This window comes from Aythya marila (assembly GCF_965140915.1).
Source record: "Aythya marila genome assembly, chromosome: 5".
Lineage (NCBI taxonomy): Eukaryota > Metazoa > Chordata > Aves > Anseriformes > Anatidae > Aythya > Aythya marila.
This window is the reverse complement of record NC_139046.1, coordinates 10205551-10225156: the sequence shown is the minus strand read 5'-3', so window position 1 is coordinate 10225156 and position 19606 is coordinate 10205551. Positions and strand designations below refer to the sequence as shown.

General features: G+C 40.2%; 2 protein-coding genes across 7 annotated transcripts in view; one reads left to right on the top strand and one right to left on the bottom strand.

Annotated features, from left to right (window-relative positions):
* The first annotated feature begins 62 nt into the window (after window positions 1–62).
* ZFYVE21 (zinc finger FYVE-type containing 21) lies at window positions 63–13812 on the top strand. Of its 2 annotated transcripts, XM_082762559.1 has the most exons (8): window positions 63–199; window positions 5986–6036; window positions 7920–8088; window positions 9756–9831; window positions 10611–10702; window positions 11503–11556; window positions 12849–12991; window positions 13086–13812. In XM_082762559.1, exons 1-8 carry the CDS (start codon window positions 68–70, stop codon window positions 13119–13121), a joined length of 753 nt encoding a protein of 250 aa, XP_082618685.1. In that variant the 5' UTR covers window positions 63–67; the 3' UTR covers window positions 13122–13812. The 2 variants fall into 2 exon arrangements, with proteins under 2 accessions (XP_082618685.1, XP_082618686.1); XM_082762560.1 differs by lacking the exon at window positions 11503–11556.
* Window positions 13813–14260: 448 nt separating this feature from the next.
* PPP1R13B (protein phosphatase 1 regulatory subunit 13B) overlaps window positions 14261–19606 on the bottom strand; it is a 70630-nt gene continuing 65284 nt past the window's right edge. For all 5 annotated transcript variants that reach the window (XM_082762556.1, XM_082762554.1, XM_082762555.1 and 2 more), the window contains 5 exons: window positions 18814–18951; window positions 18598–18731; window positions 17711–17877; window positions 16640–16839; window positions 14261–15787 (listed from right to left, as the gene is read on the bottom strand). In XM_082762556.1, coding sequence (XP_082618682.1) covers window positions 15746–15787; window positions 16640–16839; window positions 17711–17877; window positions 18598–18731; window positions 18814–18951 — 681 coding nt within the window. In that variant the 3' untranslated portion in view covers window positions 14261–15745. The remainder of the gene's footprint in view (window positions 15788–16639; window positions 16840–17710; window positions 17878–18597; window positions 18732–18813; window positions 18952–19606) is intronic.

Genomic DNA, 19606 nt, shown 5'->3' with positions numbered 1-19606 from the left:
CCGGCGGAGCTGCCAGTCCGAGAGGGCGAGTAGCGGTGGCGGAGCCGCGGGGGAGGGCGCTCAGAAGATGTCGGGCAGCGAGGCGGCGGATGCCAAGAAGCTGGTGCGCTCCGCCAGCGGGCTGCGTATGGTGCCCGAGCTGCGCGCCGCACGCAGCCCCTTCGGCCTCGACGAGCCGCCCTGGGTGCCCGACAAGGAGGTAGCGCGGCTGGGCGGGGGGCTGCGGGCCCCAACGGTCCCCCAACGGTCCCCCAACGGTCCCCCAACGGTCCCCCAACGGTCCCCCAACGGTCCCCCAACGGTTCCCCAACGGTCCCCCAACGGTCCCCCAACGGTCCCCCAACGGTTCCCCAACGGTCGCCCGTGGGCTCGCCTCAGCGCTGAGGCGGGACCGGCCGCGGGGTTGGCGGCTCCCGGCGCTGCTCGTCCCGTCCCGTGCTGGGTCAGGCTGGGGGTTAGGGACAGGTTCTGCACACAGAGGGTGGCTGGGCACAGGGACAGGCTCCCCAGGGAGGTGATCACAGCCCTGAGCCTGACAGGGCTCAACGTAGCGTTTGGACACCGCTCTCAGACACGGGCTGGTTTTTGGGTGGTGCTGTGTGGAGTCAGGAGTTGGACTCGATGGCCCTTGTGGGTCCCTTCCACCTCGGGATATTCTGTGGACAAATAAAGCTAACTTTGAAGAGCGTTTCTTTAAAAACTGACACAAAATATAGTGAAAGGCTGCGTTAGAGCACCCTTTGTGGCACGTAGTCTGAATGTTCTGTTCTGCATGTTAAATAAATCTAAAACAAAATCTTTTCAGTCAGCTTTGCTTCTAAACACTTTTAAAATAAACTGTGTAGTCGTGACAGTCTTGTACATTTCACATAATATGCATTATTTGTTGCCAGCCCGTGCAGCTAGATGCTCACAGAGTTCAGAATCAGTTGTTTACTTATTTCCCTTCTGTGGTGTGGCTACGTGCCAATGCATTTAAACGGGACTGGAGTTTTTTTTTTTTGAGGAGCCAATATGAACTTAAGCAGGCAGCCTTTAAACAGACCCGTTCTTTGCCAGATAGGGATCTGGTTGGACTGTGTTATACAGGAGCGCTGCCCTGTAGGTCAGCAGAAAGGAAGAAAATTTTGCCCTTACCGGGTATCTCTGGAGGCAAAAAGTTTGGTGTAAAAGTTACTACACCAGCAGAGTCACTCAGCTACAGCAGCTTCTGCCACTCACTGAGCCTTCACTGCAGCGACTGAGCCTAGCCTTCCCTGGCAGAAAGTGCTGTGGCTAGTAAGCCAGTTGCAAGTTTCATCTGAAATAATGATCTTGTTTTGGAAAGTCACTTTTTCAACCTATTTTAAACGAGCAAGCAGATAAAATATCTTGCTGGAGTTCTTGCAAGTTAGTCTCTTCCAACCTTAGAGAACAAAATCCTCCCTGTCGTCAGTAGCAACTGATTGTCTGCCTTAAGCATAGCTACAGTGCAGTTTTCGGTGACCGGAGCAGTGTCAGATGCAGGTGCCCAGGTGTGCATCGATCGGTGAGCGTGCAGCCAAGTGGGATCTGGAGTTACTCGATAAGGGGTGGTTTCTCAGGGCGTTGTGTGCAGTCTGCTTTTGCCAGGTAGGCGACTTTCGATGCGCTGTGTACCTTGACCTCAGCTATCTGGAAACTTGAGTGCTGACACATCGCCAGCAGTGGATGCAATTTGTCTAACAGTTATCTCCAATTGAAAGCCGGTTCCTCCCAGACGGACAGTGTAGCTTTATAGCTGGGCAGTTCTCAATTATAGCCGACTAATTCCATGTAAATAAAAAATGTTGCTTCCAGGTCTACTACATAGTACCATCTTAATTCAACTGCAGGCTGTGGGAGGATTTGTAGAATTTATTGAAGCTAGTTAGATGTATTTAAGAATTGATGTATCTAAAATGAATAGACATAATGTGGTGCATGGTGTGAATTTGTATTTTCTATCACATTGGTACCGCAGGCATTCATTCTGCTTAAGACTTGACTTTCTTTGTGGTGTGTTCGACAGAACGATGATTAGTGACTGAATGTTGCCTTTGCATCAAATTCAGATGTACTTGCTATTGAGAGGAGGTGTATTGTAGGCAAACGTTTTAAATGCTTGTGTTCACTCATATTCTTAATCGTGCATCTATTGTTGTGAAGAAAGAAAAAGTTACTTCACTGTATTTCTTTACCTCAAAGTGTACTGAAATTCAGACATCCATTTGACTAGCTTTTACCATGTACAAATTTTTCTTTAAGCATGCAGTGTACAGGGAAGGAAGTATAACAAGGAAGTTATAAACTCATCTTTTTCTTAATAAAATCAAATTTGAGAGGCAGCCTTAGCTAGTTAGTGGATTCAACGAGAACATCTGCTCTTGACAGTGATTTAGTTCAGTAAAATAAAGAACATATTTTCTTCCCCCAAGAGAAAGGGCGAGTATTACCCAATGTTGACCTGGCTTTTCAAATACACTGACTTCTGCTGTGTACGAGTAAATTCAGTACTTTTCTGCAGGAAATGTCTTCTGATTTGTTTTTTAAAAGTCAAATGATCGTCCTAGGAGTTATGGCAGTTGGGAATTTTGTTAAACTTAGCATGTAATTTTGGAATACATTTAAGTTTTCTAACTTTGTATTGCAAGACTGTGCAGCCTGTAAATATCAGGATGTTCTTGTTGAGTCTTTAAGTATGAGGAGTTTGAAGTGTGTAAGACTGAAGCAGGACTATAGAAAACGTTTTTGGTAGTCTTTCAGTGAAATTGAAATGATTAAGGAGTTGAGGTTGGTAATAGTGTGTAGATCTGTGAACATGATTAAACTTGAGACAGAGCTTAAGGTGTTGGTCAGTGCATGTGCCAAGGGTCTGAAGCAAAGCTTCTTGCTAATCCCCAGAAGAGCTCAACAAGTGATATGCTGGTGGGGGAAGTCATGGACTAAGAGTCCTGTAAAATTTGGGTGTTACAATGCAGAGGTGGACAGAGCTTGTGGCATCAGGCTGTGTCCCAGATCTCGGGTGGCCGAGGAGCGATGCCTGCCTCAGAGAGCAGCCGATGGGAGAACGATACGATGGAACCCAGCTTGGTGTGGCTCAGGCGCTCGGTGGTTGCGTGACAGCGCTGCTCTCGCACCCCAGCGAGCTTACAGCCTCGGCGAGGAACCGGTTGCGCACAGTCCCGCTGTTATCAGAAGGCATCTGCTGCTGGCACCAGCTGTGCTTGTCAGGCACGTTGAGCTCTGATTCAATGAGCTTGCAGACGTCCATGTTGGTAAATGTTGGCTGTGTTAATGTGCTTAGCCAGGTGTTAGCTTGCATCGCATCTATCGCTTCGTTACTGGATATGCAAATACAGCGCATGAAGTGTAACTAGAGCCTGCTGCCGACCTGCACTGTTCTCACCTCTGGGGCTGAGGAATTACGCTAATTTGTTACCGTGCTTCAGCAAATGCATCAGAAGTTCCTCTCTACTTGTGCTGAACTTGCTCTCAGTACTTCTAAATTAATGCTGATAGCCAACGACTGCTGGTGCTTCCGTTTTCTTCTTGCTGAAGTAATGACAGCAGCAATCCGCCAGAATGAGCAGTATGCTGGCTGTTTGTTAAATCAATATACTCGTTATATGGGTTTTATTTAATATCTTATTTTGTATCTGAGTGCTTCTACTTTCAAAACAAAAATCAGAGTTGCAGTAGTCTTAAAAAGCCTGTGTCTTGAGGACATGAGAAGTGTCTCAGGTGTTGCACTATCTTCTTGCCGATGCACTACCAAACTGAAGCAGCTCAGTGCTCGCGTGCTGGTGTCAGCGCGTGGCCGGACACGAAGGGTTCACCTCCGGGGAAATGCTGCTGCTGTGCCTGGGAAGAGCTCCCTGGTGAAGTTGTTATGCAAACGGGTTCTCTTGGGTTTGGTTACTCAAAGCAGAAGTGCCTTGAAGGAACAGTATGTTGACTCTGCTTGTGTCAGAACATTTTGGTAGGAAAATAGCCTTCTGTGATTTCTGCCACTGCGTGCCATTTCACTTTGTGACTTATCTCTGACTGCACTTTATGTAAGGCAGCGTTATCATGAAGGGTCTGGAATTCAGAAATATTTTTCTGTAGTTTGTAGGAAATAAGAAGATGGGTAATTCCGTTACTTGCTGAAAACAGATTTTACGTTTCGCCCAACATTGTGTATGAAACCTAATTAAGGTTTCATACACAAAAAAAGCTTTTTTCCCCCTAGGTTGTGGCTTCTGCTTTCTGATTTCGAACCAAAATTACAAATTTTCATTATGAAAATGAATTATACTCCTGGTAAATTCAAAGTATTTTGAAATCCTTGCCCTGCCCAGCTTCTGGGCAAACAATTAAGCTCCATACATGAAAAAAACTAAAACACTAAATGAAGATCGGTGCACAGCAAAACATGGTGTAAGCTGTAGAGTGTTACATGTTACAGAGAAAACCTTGGGAATGCTGATGTTGTCTTGTGCTCAAGGTTATTAATCAGCGAATATCAGAATAAGCTTTTATATGGCCATTGTGAAAAGGGGAGGTTGGGTGCCTTGGTTCAGTGCATTACTTGAGACAGTGCAGGAACACTGCTGGTTCTCCTTTGTCTGGGATTTAGAAAGAGCTTCCTGTAGCAAATATTGCAGAGTAGCTATTTCTCTTCCATTGCAGCGACGGCTGGTACCCTCTAATTTGCTAAGCTTCTGTTTAGATGTGAGAATGCTTTGTATAAACTGTTGTAAATTACGAACAAGCTTTTACTTAAAAAGTTTCTAAAGATTTTTTTTTTTAACGTAGCTGCTGTAGTGTTTTCTTGGTTACTGTTGTAGAAGTTGTGACAGTGATTGGGAATGTGGTGAAACAGAAATCCCTGAAACAGACTCCAAAACTTTTGTAACCTGAATGAATTCTTAGAAGATAGAGGGTTGTGTATTGAAATGTATTAATTAAAGGCAAACAGTGATAACTCTGTGCTTAGCAAATGACACCCGCTCAGCCTAGGGCATGTTTTTAAGATGACATTCTGCTGAACTCTGTGAAAGCTTGGTTTGAAGAATTCAGGTTTCCAGAGTTAACAAAACTCACTGAAGAATCATCCAACTATGTTCCGATTCAGATGTGAGATGTAATTTTGCATTAACATTTGCAAATAAATCTGGTAGTAATTACTTGTGAGCCTCAGAGAGTGTTCCCTCCTCCCAACCCCCTTTTTTTTTGATACAGTGGATAAAAATAAGTTGTGAAAATTAAGCAATCTGACTTCAGAGTATCAGCCCTGCGGAAGGTGACTTTCTGCACAGAAAATGTTAATTGTAACAATCACTGAATTCTTCTGGTACTTAAGCAAGTCAGAGCTGCTGACCTGTACTTGTACACTCAGTTGGGAGAGAGAAGCCTCCTCAATTTTTTTCTGGCTTTTCTTTTGGGAAGAGCGTGGGCGTAACCTTGTGTTAGGAAAGAGATGCTTCAGGAAGTAGTGACATTTTGTAGCTGGAATAAAAAATAAGTCCTAGTGGCTTGGAAGAAAACCAAAAATCTCCTAGAGTGTTTTAAAAATATGCAAGTATTGAGAGCAATAAAATACGTAAACAGTGTTTTAGAGTGTCAACAGAGCATCACAACAGGATGACAACTTGCATGAAAACATAGTTAACTCCAGAATATATGACTGTCTGGACAGCCAAACGTAATTAAGCATGACAAGAACTTCAGAAATGTAGTTTCTGCTGACAGGATGTAGTATTCCTTAGGGTGAATGAGTTTGGCTGCTTTTTTTTTTTTGTCTTGTGAGTGGGGATGACGTTATTTTGCTACATCTGTATTAAAATAAATGAAAACTGTGGTGAAAAAGATTAAAGGATGTAAACTTCTCGGAGGCAGTTCTTTTTGGGGAATAACAATAAAGCCCAGTCTTTGCATGTGGTAGTAGTACGATTAAAAATCTAGAAATGTTGTTAGTTAACATTATTTTGTACTGTTTTGTAGTGCCCAAGATGTATGCAGTGTGATACAAAATTTGACTTCATAACTAGAAAGGTAAGAAATGAACAAAATACAATGTTTTAACTGTTGCAAAATGCTAATATGGAGCTCTGGTTTAAAATGTGGATGATTTCAGTAGAATATCATGCAAAGTCTGCTGTACATTCAAATAGTTTTTCTTTCTGTTCTGCCTTTTCTGAGTAGAGGACTTTTTTTTTCTTTTTTATGTTCTGTTTCTTTGACATTCCTCTTGCTCAGTGTGTTTGGGCTTTTCCCAAATGCTGTGTACCCACAGGATTTACATTCAAAGGAAGAGTTAGAGGAGCCCACGCTGGAGAAGGCTGCTAACATCAGTACTGACACAGAAACCAGATGAACTAACATGGCTGTGTCCTGGGAGATAAGCTTAGTTGTGGAAATGTGAGCAAATGTTTTCAGGAGTAATGAATTGCAATCTGACGTTAAAGGGCTGTATGGCTCAAATGTGGAGAGCCAAAAGTCAGATTGTCCATCTGTTCTAGAAGTGAAACACAACTGATCTCACAACAGGAAAGGGGAATTTCTGATTAAAGTAGAAACTGCCTTGATTGCTGTGAACCATAATTAGGTTCCCTGCATGAAGAAAAACCACTTTTATGTAATGAACATATTTAAAGTGGACCACTATGGAATTGTTGCTGGTTTACAGAATATTGCTGTCAGAAAACCTGCTGGAACGGGGTTTGGCAGTCTCCCAAAAGAAGCCAACAATGATTTTAGGAGATAAAAATGTTTCTTTGTATTACTGCACTGATGGGCGTTTAGCATTTGCTTGTGGAAGTGCAGAAAGATGTGGAAGTGTGACTTGCGTGCATTGACCTAGGTCATGATTTGTAATGTATTGTTTGGAGGGAAAAGGAAGGAGAAACTTTAAAACAGACATACTGATGTGCTGTACCAGAGAGATGGAAGTTTTCAGAAAGACTGAAGAACATTAGGGTAACTACATTATAAGAACTAAGAGAATATAGACTTTTTTATTTACCTTTTAGTTGGATGAGTTAAGAGCATGGATTGGTTGAGAATCATCAGGCTGCTGTATTTTACTTGTGTTACTTTTGGGAAGTAAATGGAGGTAGCCATGGGTAATAGGGGTGCTTCAGAGAACTTTGCATAATACTTGGTAGAAAAGTCTAACAGTGATCAGAACTGCAGTTTATCAGTGCCTTGTATCAAGCTGTTGAAACTTGCTTTGAGCCACAAATCAGTTCTGGCTTGCCTGGGAGTACTTGTTCTGGCCTGAGATACTGTCATCACATGGAAACTTGCATCAGGAGGAACTACTGGGACTGTCACACCCCAGTAGTGATGGAGTGTGAGCCACTTGGTGAAGGTTTGGGAGCTGCTCTGATTGTATTACAACTTTGCTGGATTTGTACTATGCTGCCTGATATTTCTGGTAGAGATGGGGCTTTAGGTTTTAGGAATGAAAGTTCTTAGCATTTTCCCTGGGAAAAAAAACTTGAGAACAAGTTTTGAGGGAGAAGAACAGCATCTGCAGTTGAAGCTCCGAGAGATCTCTTCTTGGAAGTAGGAAGGGTTCTAGAAACTACTCTTCTCTTGCATTTCTACTGACAGGCGAGGAATTTGGGAGGGTCCTCTCAGTGTCTTCTCTGGTCTGATTTAAAAGTCTCTTGGCAGAGCACCAACAAAGGCCTGTAGTGCTTTTCATACTACGCGCAGTCTTCAGGGTTCAGTCTTCAGAGAGTTCTTTCTACCACTACAGCAGCTCGATGTCATTTACCACTTGACTACTGTCCTGTCCCTTCAACATGTACATTTTACACCTGAGAAACTGTGCTGTTTCTTGGGGAGGAGGATGTTTAATGTGGGACCTTTATCAAATTATTCTCTAATAATTTCTTTTGTAAATAAACACAATCTCCTCTCATGCTAAGCATCACTGCCGAAGATGTGGAAAGTGCTTCTGTGACAAATGCTGCAGTAAAAAAGTGCCTCTGCCTCGCATGTGTTTTGTGGACCCCGTGCGCCAGTGTGCTGAATGTGCCCTCATCTCTCAGAAAGAAACAGAGTTTTATGACAAGCAGCTTAAAGTGCTCATGAATGGTAAGTACCAAGTGCACATATATGCTGTTTCAATCTCACTTAGATTTGTTCAGATGCTGTGTTAAACAAATCTGATAACTGGCAAGACTAATTTTTGTCAAATGAGCTGCTACATTGCAGTTTTGTCTCCTTAAAATGCATATTTGTTGTTGCATGTTTGCCATTTAATTTTATATTATCAGCTTATTTAGCAAGAAGTGTATGATTTGGGTCAGGTATTTACAGAATTCTTTAAAGACAAAGGAGTTTTTAATGCCTTTGAGGATAGATGTGTGTGGTTGGCACTTTATTAATGTAGTCCACCTTTTAGCTGTTTCTGTTAGTTACGCTAAATAAGGATGAAAATGCTTAACAGACATTTTTAAAACAATTAACAGGATGCTGTGCTTTGATCTTGTGCATGGCCTATGGCTGTGGTTGATGGCAGGTCGTAAGCTTGGTGAGTTTTGCACAGCATTAAAGCTACATGCAATACAGCAATTCATGTTCCAATTATATTAAGAAAGCTGAATCTTAAGTTTTCAAAATATTCTCTAATTGTTTGGGGCCTTCTGATGGGCTCTTCACTCAGCGTGATGCAGGTGTGTATAGTTGGTAAGCTAAACCACGCCTCTGATTAGCAGTCTGATTTGTTCCTACGGAGATTCTAGGTCTAGACAGAGCTACATTTGTCCCTGGTAGTATACAAATCATTCTTAACCATGCACAGAAGACAACTTTTAAAAAATATTTATTTTAACCTGAAGATATAAGAAAATAAATACTAAAAAAGTCCTGCTTGCATTCATGTTATGCGATTAACGTCTGTAGTTATTCCTGCCTTGCTGTGGAGGTTCAGATCTCAGAGAAATGGCGATTTTGATCTCCATGGCAGTTGTGCTGCTGGTCCCTCTCTGTCTCATGTCGGCAGCAGCCTGGGGCCCCATACCGAGGGTCAGTGAGACGCGGTGCTATTATGAAATAGATCGTGAGGTGAAGCTCTGAGGCTGCATGATTCAGATTGTGGAGATAGCTCACAGGCCAATTGACAGTGCCGTATGTTTGGTTTTGTTTTTTGATTTCCCAGACCAACAGTGTTGGGATTAGGTAATACAGGGAGTGTAACAATACATGGAGGAAATAAAGAGGTGGGCATGTAGTCTGCTTTATGAATCACTTGGCTCATGTAGTTAAGGTGACTTTCCTGATGCCAGAGGAGCTGTTTGGAGCACGCAGAGAAATACAACATGAAGGCTGCAATTCACTGACCTCAAAGTAAGACTGAGCTAGTCTTCAGTAGTGAGAGAGGTGTCTTAGTATCTATTAAGCATGCAGCTAAAGGTCACATCCTGCTATTTGATTCTTCTGTGTAATTTTAAGAAGGTAGGATCGTCTGGTTTTTCTCCAAATCTGTACTTATTTTTGAAAGATTTATCTTAGAAATATGATTTACATGATTTATCTACAGTGTAGGTGGAATTGCATCGTAATTGTGAATGGTCATATGGTGCAGAACTAACTGAAAACCTTTCTATACTTGAATGTCCTGTCAGTGTTTATCAGTTTATGTCAGTTTAATGTTCCAGTTAGTCTCCTAATTGAGCCGAATCAGTGCAGTAAGTATCCTTTTTGATTCTTGAATATTTCTTCCCAAACTCTGCATTGAATACTGAAACATTTCTTTTCAGGTGCTTCGTTCTTTGTAACTCTGGGAACATCTGATAAATCTGAGCTCATGGTTTGTCGACTTTCCAACAATCAGAGGTGAGGAGGACTGATAGAAATTGCACTTGTGAACACGGCTATATTGTTATCATAACCCAAACAAAATACAAGCATAGCTTCCAGTGAGGATACTGGAAGAATAATCTGACTGAAAGGATGGATATAATGTTATTGTATATTATATTATTGGGCTAAGGGTGTGTGAATTTAATAGCAGTGTGAAAAAGGGGCCCTCGGAGGTGTGAAGCACTCCTCTTGCTTTGTTCAGTGAAGACTGTTTCCAGAAGCAGCAAGGAGCAGAAATGCTGGAATGCCTTGGAATGACAGAGCTCCGCTCCTTGATAATGTCTTGGTGGCACTGCAGTTCAGTGTTTCTGACAGCTAACAAAAGGCTTACCGGAAGAAGGACCGGGGAAAAAAAAATCTATAGCTACTGAAAAAAAACACTCGTTTCAGAATGATGAGTCCAGTGCTGCACAGTATTTCTTAATGTTACAGTCAGAGCATTGCTTTGGTCATCCCTAGAGTTTGGCTGGCTGGAGCACTTCAAACTCAACGTTCTCTTCTTGCCCTGTAACTCTGGAGGAAAGCATTTAATATTTTGAAAAGGTCTCCAGGCAAATTGCTCTACAGTTCTCTATTTTTTTGTCTTAAGTGAAGCACTTCAATGAAAAGTAACTTCACCTGCTTGGCTCTGCTCCCTCCTCACTCTGTGAAGTATACAGGCTACCAGTCAATGAGAGACTCTAACTTAATTCATTTGATTTGGACTTGATATTGTAAACAAGAAACTTAATAACAGTTTATTTTTCATATAGATACCTGGTTTTGGATGGAAACAGCCACTATGAAATTGAAATTGTACAGATTTCAACTGTTCAGATACTTACAGAGGGATTTACTCCTGGAGGTAATTTTTTTCATTAAATACAAATTGACTATTAAGAAAAAGATGAAGTGGTAATTATTGTTCAAGCTAGACAGTGCATTTCTGGTAGCTCAGGTGTAACTACATTGTATTACAGTGGTTCTCGGAGTAGAGTGTAGTGCATGGAAGCTGTCCATGTGGCTGATGGGATTTTAGGTGAAACAAGAATTCAGACATTACTTTAGGACTTTAATAATGGGGGAACTTCTTGATAAAGGTGATCGTCACCTGGTCTGATCCATTCTCCTTGCTAAACATCTATGGATTGGAAAGCTCACTGGAGGGAGCTATCAGTCTTAGCTTCTGTTTCAGAATCCAGCTAAGATTTCTCTTCTATTTGTGCAAACAACTTAGAGGAGAGTAAGAGAAGCTACTCAAAAAAAAGATAATATATATATTATGCTTTCTTAATTTCATTCAAGATGAAGGGTTGGCTAAGTGAAACTGCTAATATCTTGGAATACTTTGGTAGCTACTTAACTGCCTCGTATCTGGACAGATTTCTTAGTATTTCAGGATGAACTTAAATATGATTTCATTGAAATGAGAGCAGACAAGGTCAGGAATTTTAATAATTGCTTAGTAAGCAACATCTCTGTCACTGCTGGAATTTTTAATTGGACAGTCCGTGCAGTGGCAGTACAGCATGTTAACTTTAATGAACTTGGTATTCAAATCAATCAGATGTGTTGCAGAGTTGCTTAATGCTCCTGTAATTTCTTGTTCATTACTATTCTGATCGCTTTATCTTTTTGCCTGCCTGCCTTCCTTCTTGATGGTAGAAAAAGATATTCACACTTACACCAGCCTTCTGGAGAGCCAGCATATTACTGAAGGTATCGCCAGTACCTTGTGTGAGCATGACTCACTTCAGCATGCTGTTACGACCCCTCTCCCATCTGTCTTCCCTTGCAGTGCTAGTTTTTTGCTTGATCTATAGCTGTTCAACTTAAGACAAGTTATGTTCATGTATTTATCCCTTCCCATCTATTTAATAAACTGAGAATGAATGTTTTGTAACTGCTTGGAGGAGAACTAAAACACTTGATTCCTCCTTTAGACTACATGTACATGTCTGTGCTAGAAGAGGGAAGACTTCTACCCATCACCTACTTTAGCAGAGATGTGCTGAATTCTGTACACCAGGAATGAGCAACATATTGTGTGTGTACTGCCTAGTACCTGGTACAAGCTGTTAGGCTGACTGGGTAGATGCAGGAGAGCGAGTGATGAAGTCGGATTGCAGTCTCTCCTACCAGAGGAGGAAATAGCTGTGTCTGCAAATGCTGTCTGCAGGCTTTTGATCACATTGCTTAGACCAGGATTGTCTTTGTTTGGCTTCTTGGATATTACTGTCATGGCCTCAAGGACCTTCTTGTGCAAACAGTCTTTGTAAAAAGAACTTTGCAAAATGTCCTTCTGTGTGTGGTGGTGCTGTTCCTGTGACTTAGTTCGTGGCTACTACTTCAGTAAATAAGCAAGCCAGTAACTGAATGTGAAGGATCAATGTGCTGTTTTACACAAAGCTTTTGTTTCATTTCTGTATTCTTGCTTTGGTTTATCTGTGCAGCTAGAGTAGGAGAGATGTAAACAACTTCTTACCATGCTGCTGTCAGAGCAATGTCTTTTGTAGTGGATTTCCTTCAGGAAATAAACAAAGTTTTTGCCAGCTCCTATTGTGGAAGCATCTTTCTCAACCTTTGCCAAATTTGGTGGGGCTTATCACTGATGTGCCAGACTTGGGATCAAGCAAGGATCCCTGTTTGATACCAGTCTAACTGGACAAGAGTAGTTCAGTTTAGAAACTGCTGGCTGTATTGTGAAGCCATGGTATCTATTTAAGAGAAGGCAGATGGTAACACTGAAATACAAGAGTTTTGTCTCTGTAATTAGTGGCTTCTACAGGCTCTGCCTCAGTGACAGAACTAGACAATACTGAGTCTGCACATTGCGCTGCCTGGCATTAACACCCTTTTGTCACCGTCTCCTGATGCTGCACTTGGTGCACTTGCAGTTTTTAGTGCTTTGAATCAAGTGGTGAGATAGCTGTCTTCAACTGTGACTATTAGCTAAAAAGTTGTGTTTATTTAGTTTGTGAAGTTTTGTTCATGATTTTTTTTTTTTTCAGGAGGTAATACTCGTGCCATAGGTATGATTCTACAGTATAAAGTACCAGGATCAGAGGAGCTAACACAGATGAAGTTTACAGCCAGTGAAGACTACACCTCTAACAAAAAGTTGTCAGCAAGCTGGCTGGCAGCTATGCATAAGGTAAGGGAGGGAGGCGTAAAGTCTTTGCAAGGAGCTTTGTAGCAGAAGTGAAACTTCAAGCAGTCAATACAGTAATGTTTTGTGTTTATATTAGGCAACAAAACTTCTTTATGAGTCTCGGGACCAGTAAGAACAGCAGACTGTTGGCAGCTGGAGGGAAGACACCAGCCTTGAAGGACCTGCCTCTCACTTTGCTAACCTGGCGGCTAGGTAACACTTGTTCTTCTTGACCTTTTGTCATTCCAGTGTGGTTCATTCTGTAAGATCTGGCAACTGCAATGTTTTATTTTGAACCATGAGTATTCACTATAGTGTGCAATATGTATACAATTAATGCTTTAAACAGTCTCACCTTTTAAGACTTTGTATATTTTGTTAAACCTTTATTGGCACTTAATATGAAAGTGACCTGCACTACAGCTAATGTACAGCACAACTTTTATAGTAACAATTATATATACTGTTTGCCACAAAAAGCAAACAAAGGTATATGTCTCTTCTGCAGAGAATAGCTTTTGGGTCTAGATCTCAGGTTTTTCCCTCTATCCAAATGTTTAAAAATCAATGTACAATAAAATCTGCCTTAGATATGATTTTATAGAAGTCAATTGATTTTTTTAACACATCTCACCAAATACCACCAAATTGGAATTACATGATTTTGAAACTTCCCTTCTGTAATAACTAAGCTTCCAGAATAATTTTTAGTTTTGTATTTTCTTTTTGGTAACTAGCTTTTGTTAATCTAACTGTAATGGTATCTGGAATTGTATACATTTTAATGTACAAAAATGAATAAATTAATTCACTTATTTAAAAAATGAGCTGATGCTTTCACAGTGTAGTTTCTTTAATGATAGATAGTATAGTCTCTGTCTGAACTCTGAAAGCTTTGACTTGTTATAGGCAGCACCCTAATCTTAAGCTTTGATAATTTGCTAAAACTACTGGCACGAATCTTCTGCCTACACATGCTGTATACCAGGCGTCTTTCTGCCTTCCATCTCCCTCAACAAGCACGCAAGGCTCAGTTGTCAGCCTGTGTGCAGAGCATTTCTAGGCAAGTATTTATTTGCCACGGTTGGAATACTGCAGTTTATAGTGTAGGTGCTTTAAAAATTATTTGGTAAGTCAGTTCCTGTGCAAGTGGTAAAACAATGAGGAAATTGCATCAACAGAACGTGAGAAGCTATACAGGTAAGTTTTTTTTATGTAGACTATGACCAATGGCATGTCCACAGTTGCTATTAAAAAACAGGAGAATGCAGCCATGCCTTAGCAGTACTTTATTGTGCACATTTACATGTTCTCTGAATTAGTGTATCATAGGCTCTTGAAATCATCACATTCATGTAGCAAATTCTTCAACAATAATACCCTTTCACTTTTCACCACAATATATACAGTTAACGCTAATCTGTGGTAAAAGCAAGTTACAGCACTGCAGAAATGGATATATAAATTATACACAGAACTTGTACATGAAGAATTAATTAAATTGCATACTGTTTAATGGGAGAAAATTACAAGAAATATGGCTACAACTTATAATGGGAAATTCAAAATATACTTTTGGTATATAAAATCATGTACAATTAAAATTCCAGTGAAGTGCTTTTTTTTTTTTTGCTTGAAACTACAATGTAGTGGAATAGATTATTGCATAACTTGCCTTGGCAACAGATGTAGGCTGCCAAGAACCACAGAAACTGTCCTTAAAAATTACATATTGCCTTTCTTAAATCCCTCTCTATACCTCATTTCTTTCTTCTCCTCGACTTAGCATCTACACACCTCACTTTCTACTTCTATTCAGTCCTTCATATTTTCTTTTAGACTGACCTGGGCAGACTTCAAATTATACAATATAACTCTTACCTGACTCTTACCTTTCTCAACTATTGCACTTTCATCCATGCAGACATACAAATCCCTTAAGCTGCTGCAAGTTCACTATAATTGTTCTGTCCTGAATGGACAAACTGCAGTGGTTAGTAGGGGAACCTTTACATTAGTAGAGGTAACACTGGTGCTGTAGGCTGAATAATAAGAAAATATAACACCAAGTGACCTATTCCTTAGGGGCTTTGAGAAGCGTACAAATGCTGTTTGTTTGGTTAGTTTTCTAGCTTGAGTCTAAATGCAAATAATACTAGATGCTAGACTATGTAAAGCTTTTGTTGGGGTTTTCTAGACTAGGATTTAAGTATGTAAGCACGTTAACACTTAAAATCCTAGCCTTCATAAAGCTTTGGTGACTACGTACTTATGCATGTAATAGGTGAAGATTTTGTGTCCTAGAACCCAAAAAGCTGATCAGCAATGAGAGAACTCAACATTCACTGGTATTGAACAAAATATCCAAAATCCTGACGTGGGACAGTTACTGTGGGGTTGGAGCAAACTGGACAGCGTATCTGCACTTCGCAAATGACACCTCTGAACACTTAACACAAGAAAGCTCCTACCACGGAACTTTAACTTAATACACTGCTTTAGACAACAGTTGGTAGAACACTGTAGGTAGTGGAGATACCGCTCTCCTCATCAGTGGTGGGTCACATAAAACAATCTTCATTTACAAACTGCAGATCTGGAAAATCTTGGATGCTGTCCATTTAACAAGAGAAAGCACCATTAAAACTAAATATCATAGTTTTATTTCTCCATGTGAAATGATCAAAAACAATGGCTCCAGTGTATGTTTTAAGTTTCCAGTTACCATCAAGGTATTGCACTGTTGTATGACTGAAATCAAGCAAGGGTTCGCTGTCTAGGTTTTATTCGTGGATATAACTGTAAAAACAAAATGAAAATATTAGGCTTTGCATGGTTGATACCAGTTTAAATATAAATCAATTTAATTACAACCAAAGGGTACTTAAAAGAACTGAGTGATATGAAGCGTTTTATGGGTGTGAGATGCGTTTCTGCTTGTAAAGCTACGGCATGTTCTTAAGTTACTTCTGAAAAGTTAAACCAGCAACAGTGGGAAGCCAAGGGCTGACTTACTCCTTCAAAGAGCACCGAAACTACGCTACAGGACATATCTACGTAAGTACAAGAGTTCCCTGTTTAGCCCTAGAGCTTGCTTCAAGCTCTATAAGGCTTTCATACACATTTTGTCCTCTGTATTGCTCCACTTAGAGGCCTTACATTCCTGGTCTTTTGTGATAGCAGTGTTACGTTTGACTGAGCACAGCATAAATGACTTTCCTGAAGCTGTCACCTTCAAAGTTTCTTCCCATTTTAAAGTTGTATAAATATATTGCTTACCTTGTGCCAGGTATTAAAAACCTTCCTAAACTTTTGGGCTAAAGCCTACAGCTGCCTAATAAAGCCACTGTACTTTGCACAGGGGCCTTATCTTTTAACCAAGGGAAGTAAATCTTACTATACTTTGTATATATTAGGCTGTAATAACTTATTAAATAAGTGTAGGACTAATCTCTTAATCGTAGCCTCTCCTTTCTGTTTTCAGTGATAGAGGCCTGACAGAATAAGGATACTCTGCTTTGCACAGCTTAATAGTGGAGCATTCAGATGGTGCACAGAGGGAGTCTGACCACAGATCCATCTTGTGGTCCTATTTTCAAAATTAAAAAAAAAAAAAAAAAGAGAGAGAGGAGAAAGTAACTTAGAACTTACCCCAAGAAGATTTTTAGGCACATAGCCTTCTTTATCATTGAGGCGGGCCCACCACCACTCTGTTTCATTGTCATCCTTGCGTCGCAGAATAGTAATGGCATCGCCCTCGTGGAATGACAACTCATCATTATTCTGGGCTTCGTAATCCCACAGAGCGTACACCACTCCTTTATTCATCACTCCCAACTTTTCCTGCACTCCTGTTAACAACAAATTAGACAATACACTAAACGGTAAAATAACCTGTTTTTCCCCTCTGAGATGTTTAGGGTGGACATTGAGGCCCAAATATTAGTCTCATTAATACCATTCCATGAACAATTTTCAGCACTTCTTGAAACAACTTCAGAAATTTAACTATGTGACAAAATCAAATCTGGCAGAATAGTCAAAAACAATTTAGAGCATGAGGGTTTTTTTTGCTGTTGGTGGTGGTGGTTGTTTTCTTCATATATATAAATATATATATACATATATGTACAATGGAAACCATGGTGTTTTTTTGTTGTTGTTGTTTTGTTTTTTTTTTCAAATAAGGAAAATAGTTTTGCAGATGTCTGGTGCATGTTTCTCATGGGCCTACATTCTGTAACCGATCTTCTATATAGTAACACTTGAAGCTTTTGTAAATCTGTACGATGTCAGGTATACAGAGCCTTAACAAAGCTTTTAGCCTTTCTCTGTAAATTAAATTTCTCTGCTCCATCGAGGTACTTTCTTGCAAAATATGTCTCAATGTAATCTGCTAAAAAATTGTGCATCTGGAAGTTAATGTCTTTATTGAGATACTTGACAACTCACAGTTACTGTGAGAACCTCCCACTGCAAACATTTCCTTGAAATTAAATGAAATTAATACTTAAAAATTAGCATTAGAAGGAACCTGTGAGCAAAGAAGGCAAGGATTGTAAGCGACATAACCAAAAGACTTTTTTTTTTTAATATTTGAAAAAACATGCAGGGCAATATTCTCAAGTCCGGGGCCTAAGCAGATGTTTCAGAGTGACAGGAAAGGGAGGAATTTTACAAAGGCTAAAAAAAAAAAGTTTGTAAAGTCTGATCACAGCTTACCGTACAAGAACTGGGAACACTGAATGTAACCTTCTTCCATCTCTTCACACTTATCTGCAGCAGTTTCGATATCACTTATAGTTGAAGCAAAAATAGCTGCCCCTGATTCAACCAGTAGTTTACACAGATGAACACTATTGCAAGAAGCAGCACAATGCAAAGGTGTCCTGAAATAAAGCAAAAGTGTAGGCATCAAAAAAATAAAGTTCCAGGAATCCTATTTTGTCTTGCAATACAGCATTTAGTCCGTCTGTTTTTAAAGCCAGTTGCTCTTTATGATTATAGTGTATATGTGCATTGTTCTAAACCTGCTGAACAACCTGGAGTGGATTCCAACGCTTACCTGACTCCAGTAAAGCCAAACATTTTAAAATAGATGTTAACAAAAATAGCAATTTTCATAGCTTGCAGGACTGCTGGACATAAAAGGATATTTTTCAATATGAGGGAATTTGAATTATAAAATAAGGTGGGGGAACAAGTGCTTGGCATAGCATGGTTTCCTATCTCCAAACTCTTTACAAGTGCTACATCTGCTTGGAAGGCTAGACCTATTCTTCAGAAACACAATCTGTGGATGGGTTACATAAAAATGAAGCATAAACTTTTGTCGCTCATTATTTAAATCACTTCAGCATGTAAACACAAAATGCACCTAAAAGGTAAAAACAAAATACAGTATAATTTATGATTCAAGGGTGATCGCACGTGGGTTAAATATCCTGGAGCTCTACATTTGAGTTTGTCACCATCTGGAGATTAGAAAGTGCTCATTTACTGGGAGAAACAGGGAAGGAAATTGTTCCTCAAACAGGTCTCCACTACATTTTGGATTTGCATCAAAATAGCATTTTTCTAGATGCTAAGTTAAAAATCTTATTACTTACCACCCATCGCTATCTGCTGCATTTACGTTTACCCCAAAATCAAGGAGAAACTTCACAATGTGGTGATGGCCAGCACACACTGCGTTATGCAAAGGTGTAATTCCTTCATCATTGGGCTTGCTGGGATCATCAACCTATTGAAAATATAAAACAGTTCAGCACTTTTGTTTTCTTTTTTTAATATTTGAAAGAGGTTGCATTTGCTTAGAAGCTCACCTCGTATATGATTCTTTGTACAAGATCAAATTCTCCCTCCAAGGAAGCATCTAGGAGAAGAGCCAATGGATTGAACTTCACCCGCAAACCATGGCCTGTTCTTTCCGAGTTAGGTTTCTTCAGGTTGGTACGTTTGGTCTGGGTGGAAGTGAAGGTTTAAAGCATTACTTCAGGTTGCAGAGGTGTTAAAAAACATTCATTACTTTTTATGCCGATGAGGAATTCCATTTGCCTTGGATGGCCGTAAGAACTATGCAAATACTTCTATTACAGTCTACTAATAGAATACTCAATACCTTACTGTAACCTACTCAGTTTAAAATGAGAAAGCATGCTAGAAGCTCCTACTTAAAGGTAACAAGTACAAGGGACAAAAGTATTAAGCCAACGGTTTTTGAGCACCACAATCTTAGTTGTGTCTAATATGAGCTGAATACATCTCTGGCAGATGGTCTGAGACTGTGTCACTACTTTAGCTTAGACTAGAAAGCGTGACAATTAAACATGAGAATTGGTTTCTACTCAGGGGAATTTCTGCCTTAAATTAGTTAAATTGTCAGCTGTAGGTCAGTACCAAAAAGACTTGCTGTGAGAAAAAGTCCATAAGGCTATTTTATGTAACATTCTAGATGGTGTAATCAGAAGAAACATCCTCAAGATCCAAAGCACATTTAAATGTGTTTGAGAATATTCTGCATCATTCATGTCCTTGCCACTTTCCAGAAAAATAAAATCTACTATTAATTAGAGCTTTCCAGAATGTGTTTAGTCTGTATCATCACAAGGTCTGTTC

Excerpts from the sequence above, each read along its gene's own strand:
- ZFYVE21 (XM_082762559.1), top strand. The coding sequence starts at position 68 with ATGTCGGGCAGCGAGGCGGCGGATGCCAAGAAGCTGGTGCGCTCCGCC. Across the intron at positions 6,037-7,919 it reads TTGACTTCATAACTAGAAAG|CATCACTGCCGAAGATGTGG; the intron begins GTAAGAAATGAA and ends TCTCATGCTAAG. Across the intron at positions 12,992-13,085 it reads GGCTGGCAGCTATGCATAAG|GCAACAAAACTTCTTTATGA; the intron begins GTAAGGGAGGGA and ends TGTTTATATTAG.